Source organism: Malaya genurostris, chromosome 3, assembly GCF_030247185.1.
Source record: "Malaya genurostris strain Urasoe2022 chromosome 3, Malgen_1.1, whole genome shotgun sequence".
Taxonomy (NCBI): domain Eukaryota; kingdom Metazoa; phylum Arthropoda; class Insecta; order Diptera; family Culicidae; genus Malaya; species Malaya genurostris.
Window position 1 is genome coordinate 194,519,849 of NC_080572.1, and position 24,285 is coordinate 194,544,133.

Below are 24,285 nucleotides of genomic sequence, written 5' to 3' on the forward strand. Positions count from 1 at the left end.
TTGCAGCAGTTTCTTCTTCCTTTCAGTTATCAGATATTTTCAATGTTTCACTTCTATTTTACTAAATTATCTCTTCATTCAACCTATCTATTTCCATCTAGCTTCGGAGAAAAGTTTTATTTGGAATGTTTTCTTCTTCCATGTTATTGATTGTCTTTCAGAATTATAAATTGAATGATAAAAATCAACTGTTGCGCAAATCCGTTGATATTACAAAGTTAATAACAGAGATAACATATATCGGTATATTGAATACATAGTAAAAAACACTTGATATTAATATTTCAAACAATAAATTAATATTTTTCTCAGTAGCCGGCTGCCCAGATCAACCAATATAATAATACAGAATCAAGACGCGCGTGATATCTGTTGACCTTGATTTGTTGATTTAAAATGATTTTATAATAACGCCGACCATTCATGTTACGCCACCGGGACAATCGAAGGAATGCCGAGGACGATCCGGTGATTCCGGTTAGAGCATAGGCGCTCCGACGACTCGGCTTCGGTGCTGTGGCTTCTACTCGGCCTACACCGGCGAAGAATTCCCTGGCGATGGAAGTTCTTCCATAACCGTCGATTCCGATACCCGTGAACGGATCGATCGGCAGGATGCCTGGGTCGCTCCAATGATTCCGGTTCACTGGCTGTCCGACGATCCATACCAGAGCTACGTCGCAATCTACTGTCTGTGCGTGGATGTGTGTGAGCGTGTGTCAAATAATGTCACTCATAAAATACAAAATCACATAAGGAGTGTATCGATAAGTAGTTAGCAACATTCAAACAGTTATTACTCTAAAATGGCTTAATTTTTTGCAGCGTGTTTTGCGGTGACATGTTTGTTTACATGTCAATAACAGCTGAGCAATCGATTGGTTTCGGTACGGTTTATCGTTTCAATGATGAGTCGAATTGATCTGGAAACGCGAAAGAAAATTCTGCACACTTGGTGCTCAGAAAGTGGTGTCACGTACAACGAAATTGCAAAATGGGTGAAAATGCACCACACCAGTGTCAAAAATATTATCGAGAAGTTCGGTAAAACCCTTTCCATAAAGGATTTGCCTCGATCCGGTAGTAAAACGGGTCCCAGCCCGGCCGGGACTTAAAAGTGGTTGAGTACATCAGGAAAAACCCATCGGTGTCGACGCGGGATTCGACCAAGCAGTTCAACACCAGCATCGGGATCAACGGATCAAAGTTCGGAACTCCCTGAAAACGTACAAGAAACAGAAGGTGCCGAAAAAGTCCCTGGTACAGCAAGTTCAGGCCAAAACAATAGCGCGAAAACTGCATAACCGAATTCTACAGAATAAAGACGGATGCATCCTGATCGACGACGAAACCTACGCCAAGGAAGACTCTCGAGCGCTGCCCGGACCGCAATATTATACGAAATCGGTGTACCAGGACCTGGACGACGCTGACACCACGGTGGCGATGGAAAAGTTTGGGCAGAAGGGGTTGCTCTGGCAAGCAATTTGTACCTGTGGTTTGCGGTCGTCGATTTACTTCACGAAGGGCACAATTAACGTCAAGGTGTACGAGGAAGAATGTTTGAAGAAGAGGAAGCTGCCACTGTACAGAAAGCATAAGGCTCCTCCTCTCTTCTGGCCGGATTTGGCTTCAGCCCACTACGCCAACTCCGTTCTTCAGTGGTTGTCAAAACATAATGTACAATTCGTGGAAAAGGACATCAACCCACCTAACTGCCCGGATCTTCGGCCAATTGAAAGGTATTGGGCAATTGTCAAGCGACACTTTCGGAAGGAAGGTACAGTGTCCCAAAACATGCAGGAGTTAAAAAAAAACTGGACAGCTGCCACCAGGAAAGTCAAAAAAGTAACTGTGCAGAATTTAATGAAGAATGTCAAGTCCAAAGTGCGAGCGTTTCACAGAAACTAGAATTTTCTTCAATATAATCAGTGAAATGCATAAAAATGTAATTTTTCTACAATATATCGAAAACTGATGTCAAAATATGTTTTTTTTTCGCTTTTTTATTCAATAATAATGTTGCTAACTACTTGTCGATACACTCCTTATTCCCATAGGTTGCAAGGGTAAAATTCTTCTAGATTTGATTAAAAACTGATTCAATGTATGCTTTATTAGTTACTTACTAAACGAACCAGCTTCGGCTATACTGGTTCCAAGTTTCCTGTTCCAGAAGTACCGGAAATAGTGGTCAAATAGTTTAAAATGAGTCTCACTCAATTTTCTCAGAGCTGATTTGATCGATTTCAACAAACAGGCTCAAATAAAAGTTCCTATAGTCTCATAGGTAACTGTTTAATTCATCCGAATCCGACTTCCGGTTCAAGAACTATAGGGTAAAGTGTGTTTAATCATTTAAAGCGACGATGCAAAATAAAGAAAAATTCTTATTAACTTGCATAACTGTTCACAAATTGTAAAGTTTGTGTTAGTTTATACCCAAAGAAAGTTTCATATTTTATTCAAGATTGAAAAAAAAAAATTCTTCACAGAATCTTCTAGTGATATTTTTGAAAATACAAGTAATATAAGGAAGGCATAATTACACCACTAGGTGGATTTAAAAAGGTTTTTATGTGTATGCGTCAATGTGTGTATTTTTTATGTGGGTATGTGTGTATGTGTGTGTATGATTTCCTCAAGCTCAGACTCGTTTGAAGGTTACTACTTTTTTGTTGCAAATGTATCTAGGTTAGGTTAGTCTAATTGATCTGATTTTTCGTGACACGAACATCTGACAAACACGGATAATTCTTGCAACCTAGGTCACAGGGTGTTTTCGTTACAAGGTAGGAGGAGGAGGAGAAGGAGAAGAAGGGGAAGGAAGAACGGGATGGTGGAGGATGGATTGGTTGTCTAAAATAAAACTTATAGAATTTGACGTCAAACAATACTCCTTCACAAGCCCAGATACACCTTTTTTATTTTTGAGGTTTGAATGTGCGAGTGCGGTATAATCGCAAAGGAAATCCGTGACAAGTGGCTATATTTGAAAATATATTGCACGTTTCTGTATTCAATACATTTGGTTCATTTAGTACATAAGCCTATTATGGAAACAAACAGAATTTATCTACATCCTACTAACAAAAATTGGAAAATTGAATTAAATAATTACTAAACCGTCAAAAAACTTCGTTGGAAAAAAAATGTTTTTAGCCAATACTTGCATACAATGTTGTTTGCCGACTGACGATGCATGGTATTTTATAGTCACGGACAGCCTGAATCATGCTGCGTTTCAAAGCGACAGACGAATGAAAAATTTTGAATGCTAAAACCGGATAAAAATATTCTTTTCAAAAGAACCGGCTAAAGTTTTGTCTTTTTTCATTAATTTTTTTCGATTCTTGCATTTTTGTCTTCAAGCGATGTTTACATTGCCGTGTCCGGATTTTGCACTTGATGTTTTTGTTAAGTTTTTGCATTCCAACATATTTGAACGGATTCAGTAATGGCCGTTCAACCGAGAAGGTTGTGTATAGAAGCGTACAGTTTAATAACGCTGGTTAGTTTACACGCGTTAAATACGACAACGGTTGAACTACAGGTAGAGACCTGTTGGCAGCAGCCGTTAAAACGTAAAATCGTGCTGCATAAGAGAGCCCTAGTGCTGGGCCAAGCTGGTGAAGGAAACAACAAAGGGCGTTTCCCAAGCTCTACCCAGGCCACAATATACAGCCACAAGTGCTGAGCAGGAGAGTGCAAAGGCACATTGAAGAAGAAGAGTGCAAAGGCACACAGAAGCAGGAGAGTGCAAAAGCACACCGGTGCGAAGGCACTTCGGTGCAGAAGCATATCGGTGCGGAGCACAAGGAAGAAGGAGACAAGACAACTCGGTCTTTCCACTGCCATACAACACGCAGGTATACACCGGTGACCTGCGCTGGTTGCAGCTGGCGAAGACAAAAGTAAATCGGAAATCGAGTGGTGCTGGATGTCAGGTAGCAGTAGCATCACATCCAACAATCAGCATCCAACAAGAACATCTAGAGCAACGAGAATCTACACGGCAGTGCAACGGAGATAGACAACAATTTCAAGGTAGAAGTTTTTTATTTTCCTTTTGATTGAGTACTGTGTAGTGTTGGTTTCATTTTTTATTTTAAAGTTTGATTAAAAACATTTTAATGTGATGGATGAATCCATGGACGTAAATCCTAGCATGAATCCTATACCCCCACGAACGAAAAAATATCAGGAGAGCTCTTCTGGGCCTTGGATAGTCTTTTTTAGACGTATATCAAAGCCATTAAACATTTACCAAATTTCTAAAGGTTTGACATCACGATACTCTTCAATCAAAGAGATCATAAAAGTAAATAACGATAAAATTCGTGTTGTGGTAAATAATTTGAAACACGCGAATGATATTGTCTCTTCGGAACATTTCATTAAAGAGTATAAAGTTTACATACCCTCCAAAGATGTCGAAATTGACGGTGTTGTTACCGAAGCGAGTCTTTCGGTAGATGATTTACTCAAGCATGGTGTTGGTCGTTTCAAGAACTCTATGCTTGAGGGTGTGAAAATACTGGAGTGCAAACAACTGTACTCAGTAGTTTATGAAGAGGGAAAAAAAGTTTATCGCCCATCAGACTCGTTTCGAGTGACATTTGCCGGATCTGCGTTGCCGTCCCATGTCTATGTCGATAAAATTCGCCTCCCTGTTCGGCTTTTTGTTCCAAATGTAATGAATTGTACGAACTGCAAAAAATTCGGACACACAGCTACTTACTGTAGTAATAAACCAAAATGTATTAAGTGTGAAGGACCTCATAAAGATAATGATTGCAACAAGGAAATTGAAAAATGTATTTATTGTGGGGAAAGTCCTCATGAGGATATTTCAGTATGCACTGCATTTAAAGTGCACAAAGACAAAATTAAGCTTTCTTTAAAAGCACGGTCTAAGCGCACATATGCAGAAATGCTTAAAACGGTCATTGATGTCCCCCCTTTGGAAACCGAAAACGGGTTTTCAAATCTAGAGGAAACAGAGGACTCTGACTCTGACGAAAATAGTGAAGGTAATTCGTTTATCACTACCCAAGGGTCAGTTAAGAGAAAGAAGTCTTCTTCCAAATTACCAAAAAAGACACCTAAAGTTTCATCTTCAAAAAAAGATCCCCGTGTTAAACAAAAAAAGTCAAAACCAAAGACTGTGCCTCCTGGTTTGTCAAATTCACAAACCAATCCAGGATCTAGCACAGAAAAAGGTAATAATCCTGTGGGCTCCATTTCACAGCAACCAACAGGATTACTGAAGTTTTCGGAAATTGTTGAATGGATTTTCTCAGCATTCAATATATCTGAACCCTTAAAGACCCTCATAATGGCATTCCTTCCAATAGCTAGAAATTTTTTGAAGCAGTTATCAGCTCAATGGCCAATTGTCTCAGGTTTTGTATCTTTTGATGGATAATTTATCACCCGCCGCAAATGATACAATCACTGTCCTGCAGTGGAATTGTCGAAGCATCATGCCAAAACTTGATTCATTTAAAATTTTATTGCATAGTCAAAAATGTGATGTATTTGCTTTATGCGAAACATGGCTTACTTCAAACATAGCTTTAAATTTTAATGATTTTAACATTATACGTCTCGATAGAGACTCTCCGTATGGTGGAGTGCTTTTGGGAATTAAGAAATGCTGTTCCTTTTATAGATTAAACATCCCTTCAACTTCTAGTATAGAAGTTGTTGCTTGCCAAATAAACATTAAAGGCAAAGATATTTGCATAGCTTCGGTTTATATTCCTCCAAAAGCACAAGTTGGACAGCGACAGCTTAATGAAATGGTTGAAGCCCTTCCTGCTCCACGATTGATTCTGGGGGATTTAAATTCGCACGGAATGATGTGGGGTTCCGTTTACAATGATAGCAGATCATCTTTAATACAAAACATTTGTGACAATTTTAGCATGACGGTATTAAATATGGGTAGCATGACACGGATCCCAAGACCTCCTGCACGCCCAAGTGCATTAGATCTATCTCTTTGCTCAACATCAATTCGACTAGATTGCACCTGGAAAATATTGCCTGATTTACACGGTAGCGATCATTCACCAATCATCATCTCAATTAGCTGTAACAAATGTATTGCTAATTCAGCTAGTATTCCATATGATTTGACAAAAAATATCGACTGGATTAAATACCAAAGTAGAATCTCTAGTATTTTGAATTCAATGGAAGAGCTCCCTCCACTTGAAGAATATGACTTCCTCATTTGTTCGATTCTGGAGGCAGCAGAACAATCCCAAACTAAACGCTTTCCTGGGCCAACGACTAACAGAAGGCCTCCCAACCCCTGGTGGGACAAAGAGTGCTCAGAGGCTAAACTCGCAAAACAAAATGCTTGCAAGACGTTTCTAAAACGGGGAGGAGGAACTCCTCAGAATTTTGAAAAACTTATGGTTTTAGAAACCAAGTACAAGAGCATACTTCGAGCCAAAAAATGTAGCTATTGGAGACATTTTGTCGAAGGTTTGTCAAGAGAAACCTCAATGAGCACTCTTTGGAATACGGCCAGACGAATGAGGAATCGTAACGTGGGCAATGAGAGTGATGAATACTCGAACCGATGGATATTTGACTTGCTAGGAAAGTTTGCCCAGATTCTGTTCCTACGCAAAGCATTATACGGGAATCTCCTCCAAATAATGGTTTTATTAATAACCCATTTTCAATGATGGAATTTTCTATAGCACTCTTGTCTTGTAACAATAACGCCCCTGGGTTGGACAGAATTAAATTCAACTTGGTGAAGAATCGGCCCGACCTCGCAAAAAGACGTTTGTTGGAATTGTTCAACAAGTTTCTTGAGCAAAATATTGTTCCGCCTGACTGGAGACAAGTGAAAGTTATCGCCATTCAAAAGCCGGGGAAACCAGCTTCCAATCACAACTCATATAGACCCATTGCGATGTTGTCCTGCATCAGAAAATTGTTCGAAAAAATTATTCTACGACGTCTCGACACTTGGGTCGAGACGAACGGTTTGTTGTCAGATACTCAGTTTGGCTTCCGTAGAAATAAAGGGACGAATGATTGCCTTGCATTACTTTCGTCTGACATCCAAATTGCCTTCGCTCAAAAGCAACAAATGGCATCTGTATTTTTAGACATTAAAGGAGCATTTGATTCAGTTTCCATTGATGTTCTTTCAGACAAGCTCCACCAACATGGACTTCCAGCGGTTATAAATAATTATTTGCACAACCTTTTGTCAGAGAAGTGCATGTATTTTTCACATGGCGATTTGGCAACATTCAGAATTAGCTACATGGGTCTCCCGCAAGGCTCATGCCTCAGTCCGCTCCTCTATAATTTTTACGTGAATGACATTGACAGCTGTCTAGTAACCCCATGTACACTAAGGCAATTGGCAGATGATGGCGTGGTTTCAGTTACTGGACCCAAAGCTATTGATCTGCATAAACCATTGCAAGATACCTTAGATAACTTGTCCGTTTGGGCTGTTCATCTTGGTATCGAATTCTCTGCGGAGAAAACAGAGTTAGTCGTCTTTTCAAGAAAGCATGATCCCGCGCAGCTTCAGCTCCATATGATGGGAAGAATGATCCAACAGGTTTTAACTTTTAAATACCTCGGGGTGTGGTTCGATTCCAAATGCACGTGGGGAGGACACATTAGGTATCTGATAACGAAATGCCAACAAAGAGTAAATTTTCTTCGAACAATAACAGGATCTTGGTGGGGTTCTCATCCGCAAGATCTAATAAAATTGTATCAAACAACGATACTTTCAGTGATGGAATATGGATGCGTTTGTTTTCGTTCCGCTGCAAACTCTCATTTTATCAAACTTGAGCGAATTCAGTACCGTTGTTTGCGAATTGCCTTAGGCTGCATGCACTCGACACATACAATGAGTCTTGAAGTTCTGGCGGGAGTTCTTCCATTAAAAGATCGATTTTGGGAGCTTTCATCACGCCTGCTAATAAGATGTGAGGTGCTGAATCCCATGGTAATCAATAATTTCGAACGACTAGTCGAGCTTCGATCTCAAACAAAATTTATGACAGTATATTTTAACCATATGTCACAGGAAATCAACCCTTCAAGATATATTCCTATCCGTGTCAGCATCCTAAGTGCCCCTGACTCAACTTTATTTTTCGATACATCCATGCAGCGTGAAGTGCGTGGAATCCCGGATCATCTACGCTCGACGGAAATCCCAAAAATATTTTCAAGTAAGTTCAGGCATATTGACTCTGAGAAAATGTTTTACACGGACGGATCGCGAATTGAAGAAGCGACAGGGTTTGGTATGTTCAACAATAATGTTTCGGCCTCATTTAGGCTTCAAGAACCTGCATCTGTTTATATAGCAGAGCTAGCAGCAGTTCATTATAGTTTGAGTGTAATCGTCACATTATCTCCAAACCATTATTTCCTCTTCACAGATAGTCTGAGTGCAATTGAAGCCATTCGCTCAATCGCTGCTGGCAAAAATGAACCGTTTTTCTTGGGTAAAATAAAACAGTGTCTGAACGACATATTGAATAATAATTATCTAATCACTATAGTCTGGGTCCCGGCTCATTGCTCCATTCCAGGCAATGAAAGAGCCGATAATTTAGCCAAACGTGGTGCTATTGAGGGTGAAATTTATGAGCGACCGATTGCTTTCAACGAATTCTATAGTTCGTCTCGCCAAAGAACACTTGCCAGCTGGCAAGCATCTTGGGATAGAGATGATCTGGGTCGGTGGATGCACTCAATTATTCCGAAAATATCGACAAAGGCATGGTTCAGGGGACTGGATGTGAGTAGGGATTTCATTCGTGTGATGTCCAGACTTATGTCCAATCACTACACGTTAGATGCACATCTCCTTCGAATTGGGCTCTCCGAGACTAATCATTGTGCTTGCGGAGAAGGTTATCGGGATATTGATCATGTCGTTTGGACATGCGTGGAGTATCGTGATGTCAGATCTCAACTAATAAATTCTTTGCGTACCCAAGGTAGACTATCCAATATCCCAGTTCGAGACATTCTTGCTTGTCGTGACCTTTCATACATGAAACTTATTTATCATTTCATAAAGAAAATTGGAGTTTCAATTTAATAAAGGCCCCTTTTAAGACTTAGTTCTGATCCCAGCTGCGTCCATGAGTTCAACCAATAGCTAAATTAGAATAAAAATTATGTAATGATACAAACAAACTCGAAACAGTTTATGAAATTATCAACAAAATGTCTGAAAATAACAGCTTATTTTATAATTTATAGAAGTTAATCGTTTGGTTCAAATAATATTTCCGAGTAGATTTCATAATTAATGACGAGTTACCTAAGATGATATTTAAGCTATAAGAGAATATGTTTTAATAAATTCAAAACGTTGTGACTATGTTAGAATTAAATTAGGATAAGAATATTATGTAAAAGTGATGCTACGGCGAAGAAAAACTTATGTAAACTGCCTTAAGAAATAAACGTATTTATGGAAAAAAAAAAAAAAACATATTTGAACGGGTTTTACAAACTAAGTTGCTTTTTATCGACTTTTGCATTCAGTCACTCAAATTAAATCTAGCTAATTGATGTGAATGAACATGAAAATCGTGATGGGTGTAACATGTTTGCCCTGTAACTCCGAAACCGAAGCTTGGATTCGGCTAAATGACTTTATTTTATATTTTTTATTTGAAATTTTTGAGAACTATCATTTCATATCAATCAAATCATATAAAATATATAAAAACAATGTTTTTCTTCAGTTTACGATTCATGAATTAATTTTGTGAGAAAAATAAGGAATTAAAATTAAATCATAAACATCTCATCTCTTCGATCACACATGTACATGAAAGTTAATCTTTTGTTTTATGATTTGAATTTAAGTTGTAACACAACAATAAATGATCATTTTTTTGTACTCAAATACTGAATATTTATCAAATTGTATAATGTGGTCTTCATTTTTTATTCAAGTATAAATATAAAGAGCAAATTTTAATTTTAAAAATTATTTTTCAATATGTTCAAGATTTTACTAATTTTTAATAACAGTAAGTAAGTTCTTAAAAAGGTCCCCGGATCCAACCCGGATTTACCCTACAAAAAATGCTCTTGAAACTACATCCAGAAGTCGTATTACTGCAGAAAGGGTATGAACATTTCAAACATGTTTTGAAGAAAATACTTACTTTTAGTCTTGCGACAGGATATATTCCAAGAGCCTGGCAGGAAATAATCGTCAAATTTATTTCCAAAGGCGGTCGCGACACTTATGAGGAAGCGAAGAGTTTCAGGCCTACCAGTCTTAGCTCATTTCTTCTTAAAACAGTGGAACGCATAGTCGATTACTATATCAGTAATGTTAGTAGCCGGGTATAATTAAACGATATATAAAAAAAAAGGAATGTTAGTCTGGGCGTGCATCCGCTACATGGAATGTAACATGCTTACCAGTTCGTGCTGGCATCTTATCAGACACAGTCGACAATTGCTTACGGTCGAGACGATAGAAACAAAGACAATGCAGTGTAGTGAACAATAGAGTGTACGAAATGGGCAAATACGATTTAACAAAGCCTGAAACTTGGCCTACAAGGCCAAATTCAATTTGTATTGATTTCAAGCGCTGCGAAGTTAGACCAGTAGCAAATCAAATTGAAATCTTGCTTAAGGAACGAATGCATCTAAACGTTACTGATGTAAGTGAGATTCAATTCAACAAGGCGTCTAACTGTGTCTACATTATGTTCAAACGTGAAAGTGTGCAATCAGTGTTGATCATGACAATGTTAAAATTAAAATCCCTGTGTACATGGTGGACAATGCCATAGAAGTACGCGTGCATGACCTTCCCCCGCAGACCAGCGATGGGTATGTTCGGGAAAGTATGTCGCAGTACGGTGAAGTTCTTTCCATCGAAAGGGAAGTATGGCGGAATTTTTTTCCGGGTATCCGGAATGGCGTGCGAGTGGTACGTATGCAACTACGTAAGGCAATTCCATCTTACATCATTTGTGGTCAAGACGGGATACATCCGTGTAAAACGTTGATTACGTATGAAAATCAACTGGTTACATGTCAGTTTTGTGAACAACCTGCACACTACGGCAAACCTTGCACTGAAACTGAAAAAAGGACATCTTCAAAGAAAAATAAGGGCAACCGCCCAACAACGGAAACTAGTGAGCGCAGTACTTCTGTTGTACCATCAAACCCACCAGCAACTGCATTTAATGCACAACAATGCGCGTCTACAGCAACTAACAACCAACCCAAGAATGCGAATTACAAGGAAATCGAAGAAAAAAACGGAAACCAACAACGATACCACTGATGCGGCAATGGAGGACGAGACGAGCCACGAACAAAGTGCCCCTCACTCATCGCAAGATAAAAATGGAAGCTCCTCTCCCCCTAGAAAAAGGGTGACAGCGAGATCCAACGGTAAAAAAATTTTTTTATCTAATAAAAACATGGCTCATTCGGCCACGTAAAGCTTGTACGCAAATTGGCCTGAATAAAAAAAATTTTATAAAAAAAAACATGCTTACCAGCGTGGAAAGTCCATTACAACCCTGTTTCATGATGTTGTGTACAACATTGAAAAAGCTTTCTCACAAAAGCAATCTTGCTTGGGAGTTTTCCTAGATATTGATGGTGCCTTTGATAACGTGTCTTTCAATTCAATTCTGGAAGCAGCCTGTGGTCATGGCATACCTTCAAGTATCACAAATTGGATACTTAGCTGCTTAGCAATCGACTTCTTTGTTCATCGCTTCGGCAAGCAGAGAATAAAAAGCTGAGTGTCTGTGGGTGTCCTCAAGGTGGTGTACTATCCCCACTTTTATGGAACCTAGTCGCTGATGGTTTGTTGAGGAAACTTAATAACCTTGGATTTCCGACTTATGGTTTTGCCGACGATTATCATATATTGATGACCGGTGTAAGCATTAACACTCTCTTTGATTTAATGCAGCAAGCCCTGCGATCTGTTGAGCAATGGTGTTGTCAGGTTGGATTATCTGTAAATCCGGGCAAAACATCAATTGTGCTTTTCACTCATCGTAGGATAATCACAGGAGCTCGTCCGTTACAGTTCTTCGGTTCAGAGGTCACTGTGGTCAATCAAGTTAAATACGTCGGGGTTATTCTTGATTCAAAACTGAATTGGTCTGCTCACATTGACTTCAGGATTAAAAGAGCTTGCATGGCTTTCGGCCAATGCAGACGAGCTTTTGGAAAATCATGGAGACTCAAACCCAGATACATTCATTGGATCTACACAACTATTGTTAGACCAAATTTAGCATATGGATGTCTTGTAAGAAGGCAGAAAGGAGAAGTCGCGACAGTTCAGTCAAAGCTAAATCATCTCCAAAGGATGGTCCTAATGGTGATGACAGGAGCAATCACGACAACTCCTACTGCTGCTCTAGAGGCGCTACTGTGCAATAAACCACTACATGTGCTCCTAAAACAAGAAGCATTATCTTGTGCATACCGTATTAAGGTTACAGGGCTTTGGAACAGTAACCCTTTAGATTATGCTACCAGCCACACTCGTTTTTGGTCTCAAATGGTTACGTGGGTGACTAACTCTCACATGCAGGTCACTCCTAGTGACCTAACTCTCACATGCAGTTTTCCTTTCAAAACATTCAATGTGAGCTATCCTCTTCGTGAGGAATGGTTGTCTGGTTGTCTGGAACGACAACTTGATGAACACATAGTTTGGTTCTCTGTTGAATGGTCGTGCTGGTGCTGGTGTCCACTGTCGTGAAATGAGGCTGGAACAGTCTCATTCACTTGGTAGATACTGAACTGTGTCCAAGCAGAAATCTACGCGATTCTGTGTGGAGTACAAGCGGAACTTCAGCAGAGGATCTGTGGTAAACGAATTTATTTTTGCTCCGGCAGTCAGGCAGCTTTAAAAGCACTCAGTTCGAATGATTCACGGTCGAATCTAGTGTTCGCATGTCGTACTCAAATTGAAGACCTCAGCATTTCAAATGCTGTTTACTTTTTATGGGTACCCGGCCATTCTGGTATTACTGGAAATGAATGGGCTGATGAGTTGGCTAGAGCTGGTGCAACGAATGATTTCGTTGGTCCTGAACCAGCTTTACCACTTTCAACTAGTTGGATAAAGCACAAGATTCGTTCTTGGGCTGCATCCAAACATACCAGCTACTTGCGCAGCTTGCAAACTTGCGCTCAGACAAGAGCATTTCTACCAGATTTAAATCTGAAAATGTCAAAGTGTCTACTGCATTTTTCCAAGCATCATTGCAGTATTCTGATCAGAGCTCTGACTGGACATTGAAAACTCAATCATCACATGGCTACTTTTCAACGTGCTGAGTATTATTCGTGTGATTTGTGTGAATGCGATTATGGTACTTCATTATCATCTGATATGTAACTGTCCCGCATTGACGCAGCTACGTATCCGGGTTTTTGGTTCTCCATACATGGTTGAGTCTGTGTATGCGGAGCTAAAATTGAAGGATATTCTCTCGTTTCTCACCCAATGTGATAAGGAGCTATAGTCAGAAGGGTTCATCGTTCTTCCTGGAGTGAATGAATCCCTTCTGTAGTCACCTTAAATAGGGTTTAGCAGATTGTTTGGCATCCTTTGGGGGGTACCGAATTTACTTCTGCTCGTACATACTGCGAGTCGTTCTGCATTCTTCCGAGAGTGCAGAATGGTGTCGCTTTTGTAAGATCTCTAAATCCTCTCGGGGATTGGAGGTTTTATTAACAGCAGACTGTTCGGGACCTCGTAGAGGTTCAGAATTTACTTCTGCTTCCACTAAATGTGATCCTCAGCAGATTGTTCAGCATCCCTTAGGGGTGCAGAATTTACTTCTGCTTTTATGTGTTTTTTGTGTCGTCAATTTTTCCCATCCTCCTAGTCCAACCCTTACCATTTCCTTTCAATCCTTCCCTCTAATATATCGGGAAAATGATGCTGGAAAAAAAATTGATGGCAAGGCACAAATCTCCAAATATCAAGGGGAACGTGCCATTTGAGCCAATTTGTTCTGATTCCTGATTCCTGAAGTTCTTCAAAAAGCCCTCGGATCCAACCCGGATTTACCCTATAAAAAATGCTCTTGAAACTACAACCAGAAGTCGTATCAGGATAGAAGTCAGCGATTTTCTTTTACACTGTAGGTCCTTTCATTTGCATCTCAGTTTGAGATAACTGGCTTACTAAGCTTCAATGGTAGCTTACGGGATCAATAGATATTTCATTTGAATCTAAGTTTTTGAAAATCGATCGTGTCATCTCCAAGTAAACACTATTCGTTTTTTCCAATTTGGAATGAATTTTCAATTCGATTTTAGGACAATCATATGATTCGGCGAAATAACCGTGACCCGAAAGTTTCGTTCTATTACATAGTTGTTATTGCTTGCTAATCGAAAAGCTACTTAACTGATTAATTGAAAAGAAAATGACACTTAGACAGAATCATTTATCGCTGATTGAATCAGGAAATACAACCGTCGACAAAATATCGCTGGGAACCCAACTAAATCAAATTAAATCTCAATCAACTGCACATGGTGTCGTCTCGGTGTCAAAATTTTTGTTGAATACCTTTCCACTTTTCAGTTTTTTTTAGTATGGTTCCATCTCATCTCTTCTAATACATCGAGATTTCCCTAAAATTTCGTTAGCAATAAATTCGACTCGAATTCATTATTTTATTTTGAGCTCACGTAAAAGTACGTTAGTTATGATGACTGTTTGAATTGAATCACTTAAATTCCCCGTTTTCAAATATTGATTAGGACTGAGTCGAATGCTTTTTTTAAATACCATCTCATTATTATGAACGATGCACAATTTTTATGGTTGATTCGATTGATGTTTTTTGTTTTAGGATACCATACCAAAACAAACAAGCGAGTTTCCCCAAACTTACTCACCGATGATCATCGGTTTGTTATTCGGATCACGGCTCTCAGTAAATTTTGCCTAAAAAAACTGAGGCATGCCTCACTGTTTGTGATCACTAATTTATTCCATCAGCTCAAACAGTGCCACTCGATCGCTCTCACACGACGACTGCGTTGGTCAGTAGAATACGAAGCCCGGCCTCCGTCACATCTGTACGATCCGCATTCATCAGTGAATTTTGTTTGACATACTCGTGGATCTCGCTTCGAACGGTCATGATCATCACAAACAAATTTTTGTGGATGGTGTTGCTGATAAGCATTGGTAAGTATCCACTAATTGAGTGATTTAGCAAATCAATCAATAACCTAATTGCACTTATTTTCTTACTTCAGTCTGCTCAAGCAATGGGGGAATATCTTTGGCAAAACGTCGCTCGGGAATCATTAGAAGTCGCTACATAGACGAGGAACCGGAGCCGACGCGTAATGACGAGTTTGACTGGCAACTGATAAAGGTAGGATCGATGTATTAAACTGAGAACACAGTTCGGCTTTATAAGCAATATATAAACAAAAAATGACTATAATTCTCTTCAGCCAACCACACAATTTTATGGGTTTGTTTTTGATGGCTTTCGCTCCCACGAAAGTTGATCCTCATTAATGTCTTCCTTCTTTTTCTTCGCTAGAAAACGTTCAACAAAGAACCAACGAATGCTGCACTGTCAACTTTTCTGGTGAAATACTTGCTTAACATTTTGTACGAGGGCACGGGAACCAATTCGCAAACCCAACGCGAACTGAGTAATCCACTGGGACGAACACCCGGGAACTTTGACGTTCCAAACTGCGTTGAAATAATGAACACCCTTCGGAATAACAGTAAACGACTGCACGTAGCCAGCAGAGTGTTTGCTGATCAGCTGATTAGTGTTACTCAGAAATACGCCAGTACGGTTGCACTGTACTACGATGCGAGTGTTGTACAAGTGGATTTCCAGCAGCCCCAGCAAGCGGCCGAGGTCATCAATGGTTGGGTTTCGAATGGGACGCAGGGTCAGATACAGGAGGTAATCAATGCACGGGACATACAAGGTTCGGTGCTGGTGCTGGCCAGTACCATCTACTTCAAAGGGCTTTGGCGGAACGTTTTTCCGGAGTCTGCTACAGTGGATTATCCTTTCAAAACAAGCGACGGCCGAACGATCAACGTTCCGTCGATGAAACAAATTCAAAATTTGTACTATTCGGAGTCCACTCAGTTGAAAGCAAAACTGTTACGACTGCCATACGAAGAAGGACGCTACACAATGATCCTACTGCTGCCGGATGAAGACAGCAATCTTAATCAACTAATAAACGCATTGTCTGGTGATGCCATCCATCAGGCGATCCGTGACATGGAAGACATTGAAGTAAAGGTGCAGCTTCCACGATTTAAGATAGATTTCTCTAATTCAATGAAAGAAGCACTGCAACAGGTGGATGTGAACACTATTCGTCCTCAATTGTCCTACTAAACAAAGACCTTTTTTTCAGCTGGGAATCAATCGTATTTTTGAGGACAACGCCGAGCTCAGCGGAATCGCTCGTGGGTCAAGTCTTCCGCTGAAGGCTTCCGATATATTTCAAAAGACGGTGATAGTCGTGGATGAAAAAGGAAGCACGGCCAGTTCGGCAGCCGGGTCATCACTGGTCTACACCATTGCGAGCGATCCGGAGAAATTTGTGGTGGATAGACCATTCCTGTTTTTCATCGAAGAGGAATCAACCGGGACGCTACTGTTCGCCGGAAAAGTTGAAGATCCATTGCAGTAGACACTGGCTGCCTGCTTCTGATGCTATATTGATTCGTAATTTTGTATTTTTGAAGCGATTCGTGCAGGCCAGAACGATTATTCTTTTTCGCGAAATAATACTGTTTTGTTCTAATATAAATTACGTAGCATTGAGTCTAAAATGTAATTATTAAACGAATTGGTAAAACTTTTTTATTTTGGAAATAGATGAATCCAACATAGTAATTACGATTCAAGAAACTGAATTCACTCAACAATCTTTATCTGACAAACTTTTTGATACTTGCGTCGCGTTATTAAGTTCAGAAACTAAACTGTCACTAGAACGATTTTGACAAATATTGATTATGCATATTGGTCGAAACATTTTCATGGTTTCCACCTAGTACTAAATGCATATCGTCGACTGCATGTTCATGACTTTTCACTAAGGAAAGCATTTTGTTTGATTGGACACTAGTTTTTTCTTTGAATGATTGAGTCAATTTATTTAAGATATTATGTAGAAGTAATATTGCTATTCTTTGGCAACCGATTCATAGCGATCAGAACCATTTCATGGTTAATGCTATGTTCCTACTTACATCAAGAATCCTTCCAGGTCGGGTCTCGAACATACGACAACTGCCACTAATTGTAACCGGAACTGTTAATCGAATGTAAAATAAGAGTTCTAATGTGAAATACCATTGAATTCAATCAATATTACACACGTCACTATACGAAGTATAACAGACGTAATAATACAGATAATAAAAGCTCCAATAAAAGGTAATCCGGAACTATAGGAAGAAGTGTTTATAAAATTTCAAGCCTTAATTTAGACACCACTAGGTGGATTAAACAGGTTTTTTGTGCCTTTGCTGAAATGAAACTTGAGAGCTCTTTATTATTTAAAAAGATATTTTCATTCAGGCCTATTTGCGTACAAGCTTTACGTGGCCGATTGTGGCGATTTTTTAAAATAAAAATTTGTTTGTATTGGATCTCGTCACACTTTTACTAGGTGGAGAGGATCTTCCATTTTCCTCCTGCGAGAATTGAGGGGCACTTTGTTCGTGGTTCGTCTCGTCATCCATGTTGTTGGTGGCTGTCACAGGTGTACTGGGGTTGCTTGGGGTTGGTGTGAAGAAAGCACCGTTGTCCTTTGGTGTAGTTCTCTCCTTGTCCAGTTTATCACATGGCTTACCGTAGTGAACAGCTTTTTGGCAATATTGACACGTGGCCATCTGATTGTCATAGGTAACAAGTGATTTGCACGGAATTCTTGTATCTTGACCGAAAGTCACATAAGAATGTATAGGCCTCTTTAAGTGCATGCGTAGCAAACGTACGCCATTTAGAATACAGGGGAAAAAGTTCTTCCACTTTTCTTTTTCGATAGAGAGAATCTCACCATATTGGGACATGGTTTTGCGAATATAAGGATCGATGACGCTTGAGGGGAGATCATGCACACGTACTTCTATAGCACTATCTTCCATATATACTGGAATGTTGTACTTAATGTTTTCATGCTCCACATAGTGCACATTGTTATTGTCTATTGCGAATTGAATTGCATCAAACTCTTTATAAAACTGAATGCAAACACTATTATTTGTCTTATTACATTGAAGTAAATGCACACGTTTAATGTCAAGATGCATTTGCTCCTTAAGCAAACCTTCAAATTCTCGTATCGAAGGCCGAATTTTGCACTGCCTGAAGTCAACAACAATTGTATTCTTTCGTGTCGGCGGTAGCTTCTGTTCGTTTGTTTCACTCATTTCGAGATAGTTCTATTGTTCACTACACAATACTGTACTTGGTTCCTTCCGTCCTGAACGTAAGCGGTTTTGTTTTATCGACTGACTTGGATGAGGTGTGAAAGCGAACTTTTGAGAGTTCTTGAAATTGATATTGGTGCGCAGTACTACAAATTCGCGAGTTTTCTTAATTGCGATGCAACTTCTGTTTTCGAAAGCAGAGAGGCATTTCACTAGAGTGATACACCAAGGCGTAGGTTTCAATTATACACTGCGGATACATTTGCTCCGCTCCACACAAAGAGGAAAGCGCACTTCTTCTCAGTGTCCAGACAGACAGACTTTGAGTGCGTGCTTGTGTTGAAAGAAGCTGGTGCGAGAGAATAACATTCTCTTCGCACAAATCGCTCTCACGTGCTCTCGCCTAAATACACCCAAGTGATCACTGGTGCGTGATGGTGAGCGAACACTTCTATGAACTTCAATTAATAGAGAGTAGATCTGGCCTTGCTATGAAAAATTTGCAATGAAAACCGAAAACTTAACGATAAATTGTTTTATTTTGCTGATTTTGCGTGCCCACGCTTCTTCTACTCAAACCATAAACCAGAGTGCTCACCGGCGTGTACACGTCTGTGAAAGTATCTGCATCCACCTCAGAGAATTTATTAGTTAATGCTCTAGCAGTTTGGTGTGATTCAGTGGAGGAGGTAAAAGGAAATAAACAGACGCACTCATGATGCGTGCACACTTTATACAACAGTGGTGTATATATGTGAAAGGGAAGAGCTCTCGTTGAAGTTGTCAGTGCGAGGGGAGAAATTTTGCTTGCTCTTCGTCACACAGAGGAGATGGACATCTCTGTTCGGAGCCTTAGACTTGAACGTTAGCATGGTTTGGTGACGTTAGCATGGCTGTTCCTTCATAGAAAAAAATTAAACGAACCATATTAAAACAACAGTTTTTATGTGATACATTGATTAACTAGACTTAACAAGTGTTGTAATTATTATCTGTTTTGTGTTTGTTGATTACCAAACAGTGGTGTTAGCGCTTGTCTTAAAATTCAACACAAATAGGCTTTTTCCACTCTGTTGGCTCATTTAGACATCTAGAAACAAATAAATGTATGAATAAAAAGTAAATGAATTGTTGTCAAAAACACTGCAGAATTCAGCCCGGCAGATGGATTTGCACTTGAATCTAGATAAAAAAGAACCACCTTCAAAAAAGTTGCTTCAGTATTGAATCAATCCGCACAGAAAGCAGTTCTGCTGCGGGACGTTCGTCGTGCGAGTTTCGCTTCAAACACGAGCGATTGCGTCATCCAGTTGCTGGTCGTTTGCATTGGAGCAAAATACAACGAAAAGTGAACAATGATGGGAAAAATTCTACAAAATCAACCCTTCTAAGGCTCTAAATGTTATCTAAAGAACTATTAGCATTGTTATTAGTAATCTGTTGAAATATGCCAAACCGAAGAGAAAATGATTATTTTAGTGAAGGTTTGCAGTCTGATTAACATCAGAATCAGTTACTCTAGTTATTTGGAGATTTGTGCAACTAAAGCCTAATAATTGAAATATTTTCGGACCAAAATTAGAAGATTTTTTTTTAAGATTTATGCAGCATCGATCTAATTGACGGTTTCAAATTTTTAACACACTAAAACAGGTTTTTTTTTGTAGATTTAGATAGTAGAAGTGAATATCGAATAATCCTTTGGGAACATTTTATTAATTCTAAAAAGAATCGATTTACAGAATTTACCCAATGTTTAATGTTTTTTATCATCATGTTTTTATTTTCATTTAATTTAATGTTTGAATTATGGACGGAATTAATGAACTAAATTCAGGGCTGACATTGTGCGTCTCGAATCGAGTTTCTCAAAACGATTATTTTTGAAGTTGATTCGACTGAACTGTGGCATTACGTATCGCTTTCGACCAGGTGATCAAGATCCTAACAGGGTGGTACTAGAATTCGATTGGAGCGGTTCGAATTGTCAAATAAAAATAAACAAACATAGCAATCATTAAAAAAAGTGTATTGAATAGAAGGAAAATGTTTGTAATACTAAATTACTAAACATCACAATCTAAAAATAAAAAATTGAAATTATTGTTCCATTGTTGTATTGTTGCAAGTCAAATACAATTTACGTCGTCCATATGTTTAGTTTTAATCTAAGGCTTTTAAGTTCTGCAGCTTTCATTTTAGTATGAAAGGAGTAAACCATTCATTGTGGTATTTATAATCTATCTAGGTACTATTGAAGAGTCAAATTTGAGTGCTTATCACGAGATTGCGAGATGGTGATACTTTTGACATATTCCATATACTTTAAAGATGTTTGAAAAAAAAACAGTTTACTTCACTATAAATTGTTACTATCTGTGCAAGCTAACAAATATGATCAATTTCGATCAGAATTTATCAATTAATCTCTAAATCCAACCATAAATACTAAGAATTTCTCTGTTGTGTGAATAACACCCAATCTCAATTCTTCGAAATTCGAAATTCAGATTATTGATTAATTGATTAATATTAATCAAACATAGCGCAAATAATCATAAAACATCACATGTAATTCAGATCAGGCTGAATTGAATTTAAATTAAATTTAAAAAATCACCTACTTCCGCCCACCTGTTCCAGAAATTTGATTACAAACTATAGTTACTGGACATAGTTTAGTTTCGACTTACTTTTGTTATATTAATTAAGTACCATGAATCTTTCAATTGATATGATTTTTAGACAGTCCGACTCATATTATGCCAAACGCACAAAATATATCATTAAATATATTAAAACAATGCAAGAAAAAAGATTATCAATACTAATATGTTTATGAAAATTTATGACGCTATCGATTACGATACCTTTAAAAAAAAAAGAAACGTATTCAAAGATTCGTTAAAATTGAAATTTTCGATCATTTCTTATCGAGCTCAGTCTTTTACTAGCTCGATTGTTTTGGTTTCCATAATGCAAAAACTTCTCGATAATTTAATACTTCTTCAAGTGAAGTCGAATGGAAGCGAACCATAATAAAAAACATGGTCTACTCAATGAAATGTTAGTCGAAACAAGATAAATAATGTCACCCCAGGTTCCAGATCGAGAAATCAGATCACAAATTTAGCTCTAGAATTAATATTCTAAACTCATTTTAAGAATCCACGTCCCGAATTTCATTCTAGAACACAGGTTCCTGGTAATGAGCTCTGAATCTGAATTTAGCAATTAATTTCTGGTTGATAATTCTGAGGTTGAAATCCTAAATAAGAATTCTGGATTCGAATCCCGATTATAATTAATGGAACTAAAATCAGTTCCAAAATCTGGTGAAGAAATCAGGTCCAGAATTAGAATTAGGATTCAGTTCCAAAGTCATAGTTTTTAACTCTGAACAGTGGCATACCGAGGAAATTTGGCGCCCGGGGTAGAAGAAGATTTGCCGCCCCCATCGTTACTATCTCCATCTCCGGAAACATTACTTGGACGAGCAAGAAAAAGGGGCCAATGATTGGATTTCTCAGAGGTGGCTGAACCGATTTTCACAAACTAAGATTCAAATTAAATGTCTCATGGTCCCTTAGCCTACCATTAAATTTCATCCCGATCCGACTTCTGGTTCCGGAGATATAGATATGGAAAAAATATGCACTCACTTTTTCCAGAGATGGCTTAACCGATTTTCACAAACTAAGAAAAATAAAAAATTAAAAAAAGGTATTATGGTCCCATAGCCTGCTTTTGAATTTCGTTCGGATAAAACTTCCGGTTCCGGAGTTATATGGTAATATGTGAAAATTTGAGAAAAAATTTGCACTCAATTATCTTTGAAACAGCTCAACCGAATTTCGCAAACTAAGATTCTGTTTTTATAGTTTCCTAAAAATTTGTAAATCATTTTTTCCAGATCCAAATTCCGGTTCCGGAACTAAAGCGTGATAAGTAGAAAATTATCAATTTCATTAGTATTTTTTCACGAACAATGGTCAAAAACAGGTACAAACCCCATAAAACTGTCTTATAAACTCTTCTAGTTTAGTGTTAGTTTGTGGGCATAAAAACTTAATTCGGCACTACTGGTTCCCCCTTTCCCGTTATGGAAGCACCGAAAGTGGTTATGAAAAACTCCAAAAATAGAATTCACTTCGATTTCTCTGCGATGCTTGAACCGATTTTCACATATCTTAAATTGAATTAAAGCTCATATTATCTTTGAAGCTTCTGTGAAATTTCATCCGGATCCAACTTTCGGTTCCGCAGTTACAGGGCGATGAGTGCCGAAGCTTTCAAATTGGCATATACAATGACAATACAATACCGTGTAACGTGGAAGAAGAAAACACAAAACGAACGATGCGTGCTTTGTTCTATTTCGTACACGCTATAAATAATACGAAACGCTTACTGATGTCTGCTACTACTGTGTGATATTGGTAATAGACGGTGCTGCGGTTGATAAAAATTTGTGCTATTTTATAAGTGCGACCGAAAGAATAAAAGAATGTAAAGCCGTGATAAAATTAATGATTTCAAAAATAGAAGAATGTCAATCAATTGAAGGATATTTGAAAAATATATGTGATTTTCACAGCCTGTAGTGCAGTAATACAGTGCCGATGGTGTAGTAATGTTATTGACATCACTACATAATAATAATAATAATAATAATAATAATAATACTTATTATTATTATTATTATTATTATTATTATTATTATTATTATTATTATTATTATTATTATTATTATTATTATTATTATTATTATTATTATTATTATTATTATTATTATTATTATTATTATTATTATTATTATTATTATTATTATAGTAATATTAATAGTAATAATAATCCTACTACAAGTTTTATGCTACTGATGCATGCTGTTTAGCTTGACTTACATATGCAGAAGTAACTAAAACGCAGGTTCGTTTCATTTGTTAAATTTCGTTTAATTAAAATAGAGCAAGAGATAGTAAGTCTAGGTTTAACTAGGTTCAAAACTGTTCCAATTTGGAGGTCATATTGGTGGCTGGCAAACGAATCAACTTCGGCTATTCCGGTCATCTGAATCCGGTTTCGAAAGAATTTGAAATGGTTATTGAAAATTGCAAACTACCAAACTTGCTTCATTTAGGGGACGGGTGTATCGTAATGGGTAAGTCGATGCCTTTCACGCAGCCCACCTGGGTTCGATTCCCAACCCCGCACATAGGGTCAGAAAGTTTTTCTGGCCCGAAGAGACGAATGACCTTCAAATTAAAACCTCTATAATCGAAGCAAAAAAAAACTTGCTTCAAGATGGCCAAATCGATTTTCACAAACTTATATGTTTAAAGGAAAAATCTTACAGTTTCATACGTAATTCCTAAATTTGTTGTGGATACTATTTCCGGAACTACAGTGTAAACATGATTTGTAGAGTTTGTGAGATTAGGTTCGAACAAATTTTCCTATTTCTATTCAATGAACAGTTGTTTTTGCAAATTTCACGGTAATATTTATAATGTAATGAGTAATATGAGAAAGGCATCACTACACCACTAGGTGGATTAAAACAGGTTTGTCATAATATAACTAATAGTCATAGTAATCAGCATCTTTTTGACTCAGGTTTGTCACATATACAAAAGTTACATAAATGAATTAGTGCGCTTTCAGTACTAGGTGTCATAGCACACTCATACCTGTACACATTAAAGTCATTTTCATTTGATGCCGTAACTAACCCTCGTTTAATACTAACTTTGATCAATTCCTTGTGGCAATTGGGTTGGAATCAAATTCAAACGAAA

At 38.1% G+C, this 24,285-nt stretch overlaps 2 protein-coding genes across 5 annotated transcripts in view; one reads left to right on the top strand and one right to left on the bottom strand.

Annotated features, from left to right (window-relative positions):
• Positions 1-16,896, top strand: part of LOC131434154 (uncharacterized) — a 32,545-nt gene extending 15,649 nt beyond the window's left edge. Inside the window, exons 8-11 of the mRNA XM_058600803.1 lie at positions 15,050-15,241; positions 15,313-15,434; positions 15,609-16,400; positions 16,459-16,896. Of these exons, the coding sequence (XP_058456786.1) occupies positions 15,050-15,241; positions 15,313-15,434; positions 15,609-16,400; positions 16,459-16,737 (1,385 nt within the window). The 3' untranslated portion in view covers positions 16,738-16,896. The remainder of the gene's footprint in view (positions 1-15,049; positions 15,242-15,312; positions 15,435-15,608; positions 16,401-16,458) is intronic.
• The window catches only part of LOC131435937 (uncharacterized), a 316,170-nt gene that overhangs the window by 156,677 nt on the left and 135,208 nt on the right, over positions 1-24,285 (bottom strand). The gene's annotated exons all lie outside the window — the stretch shown is intronic.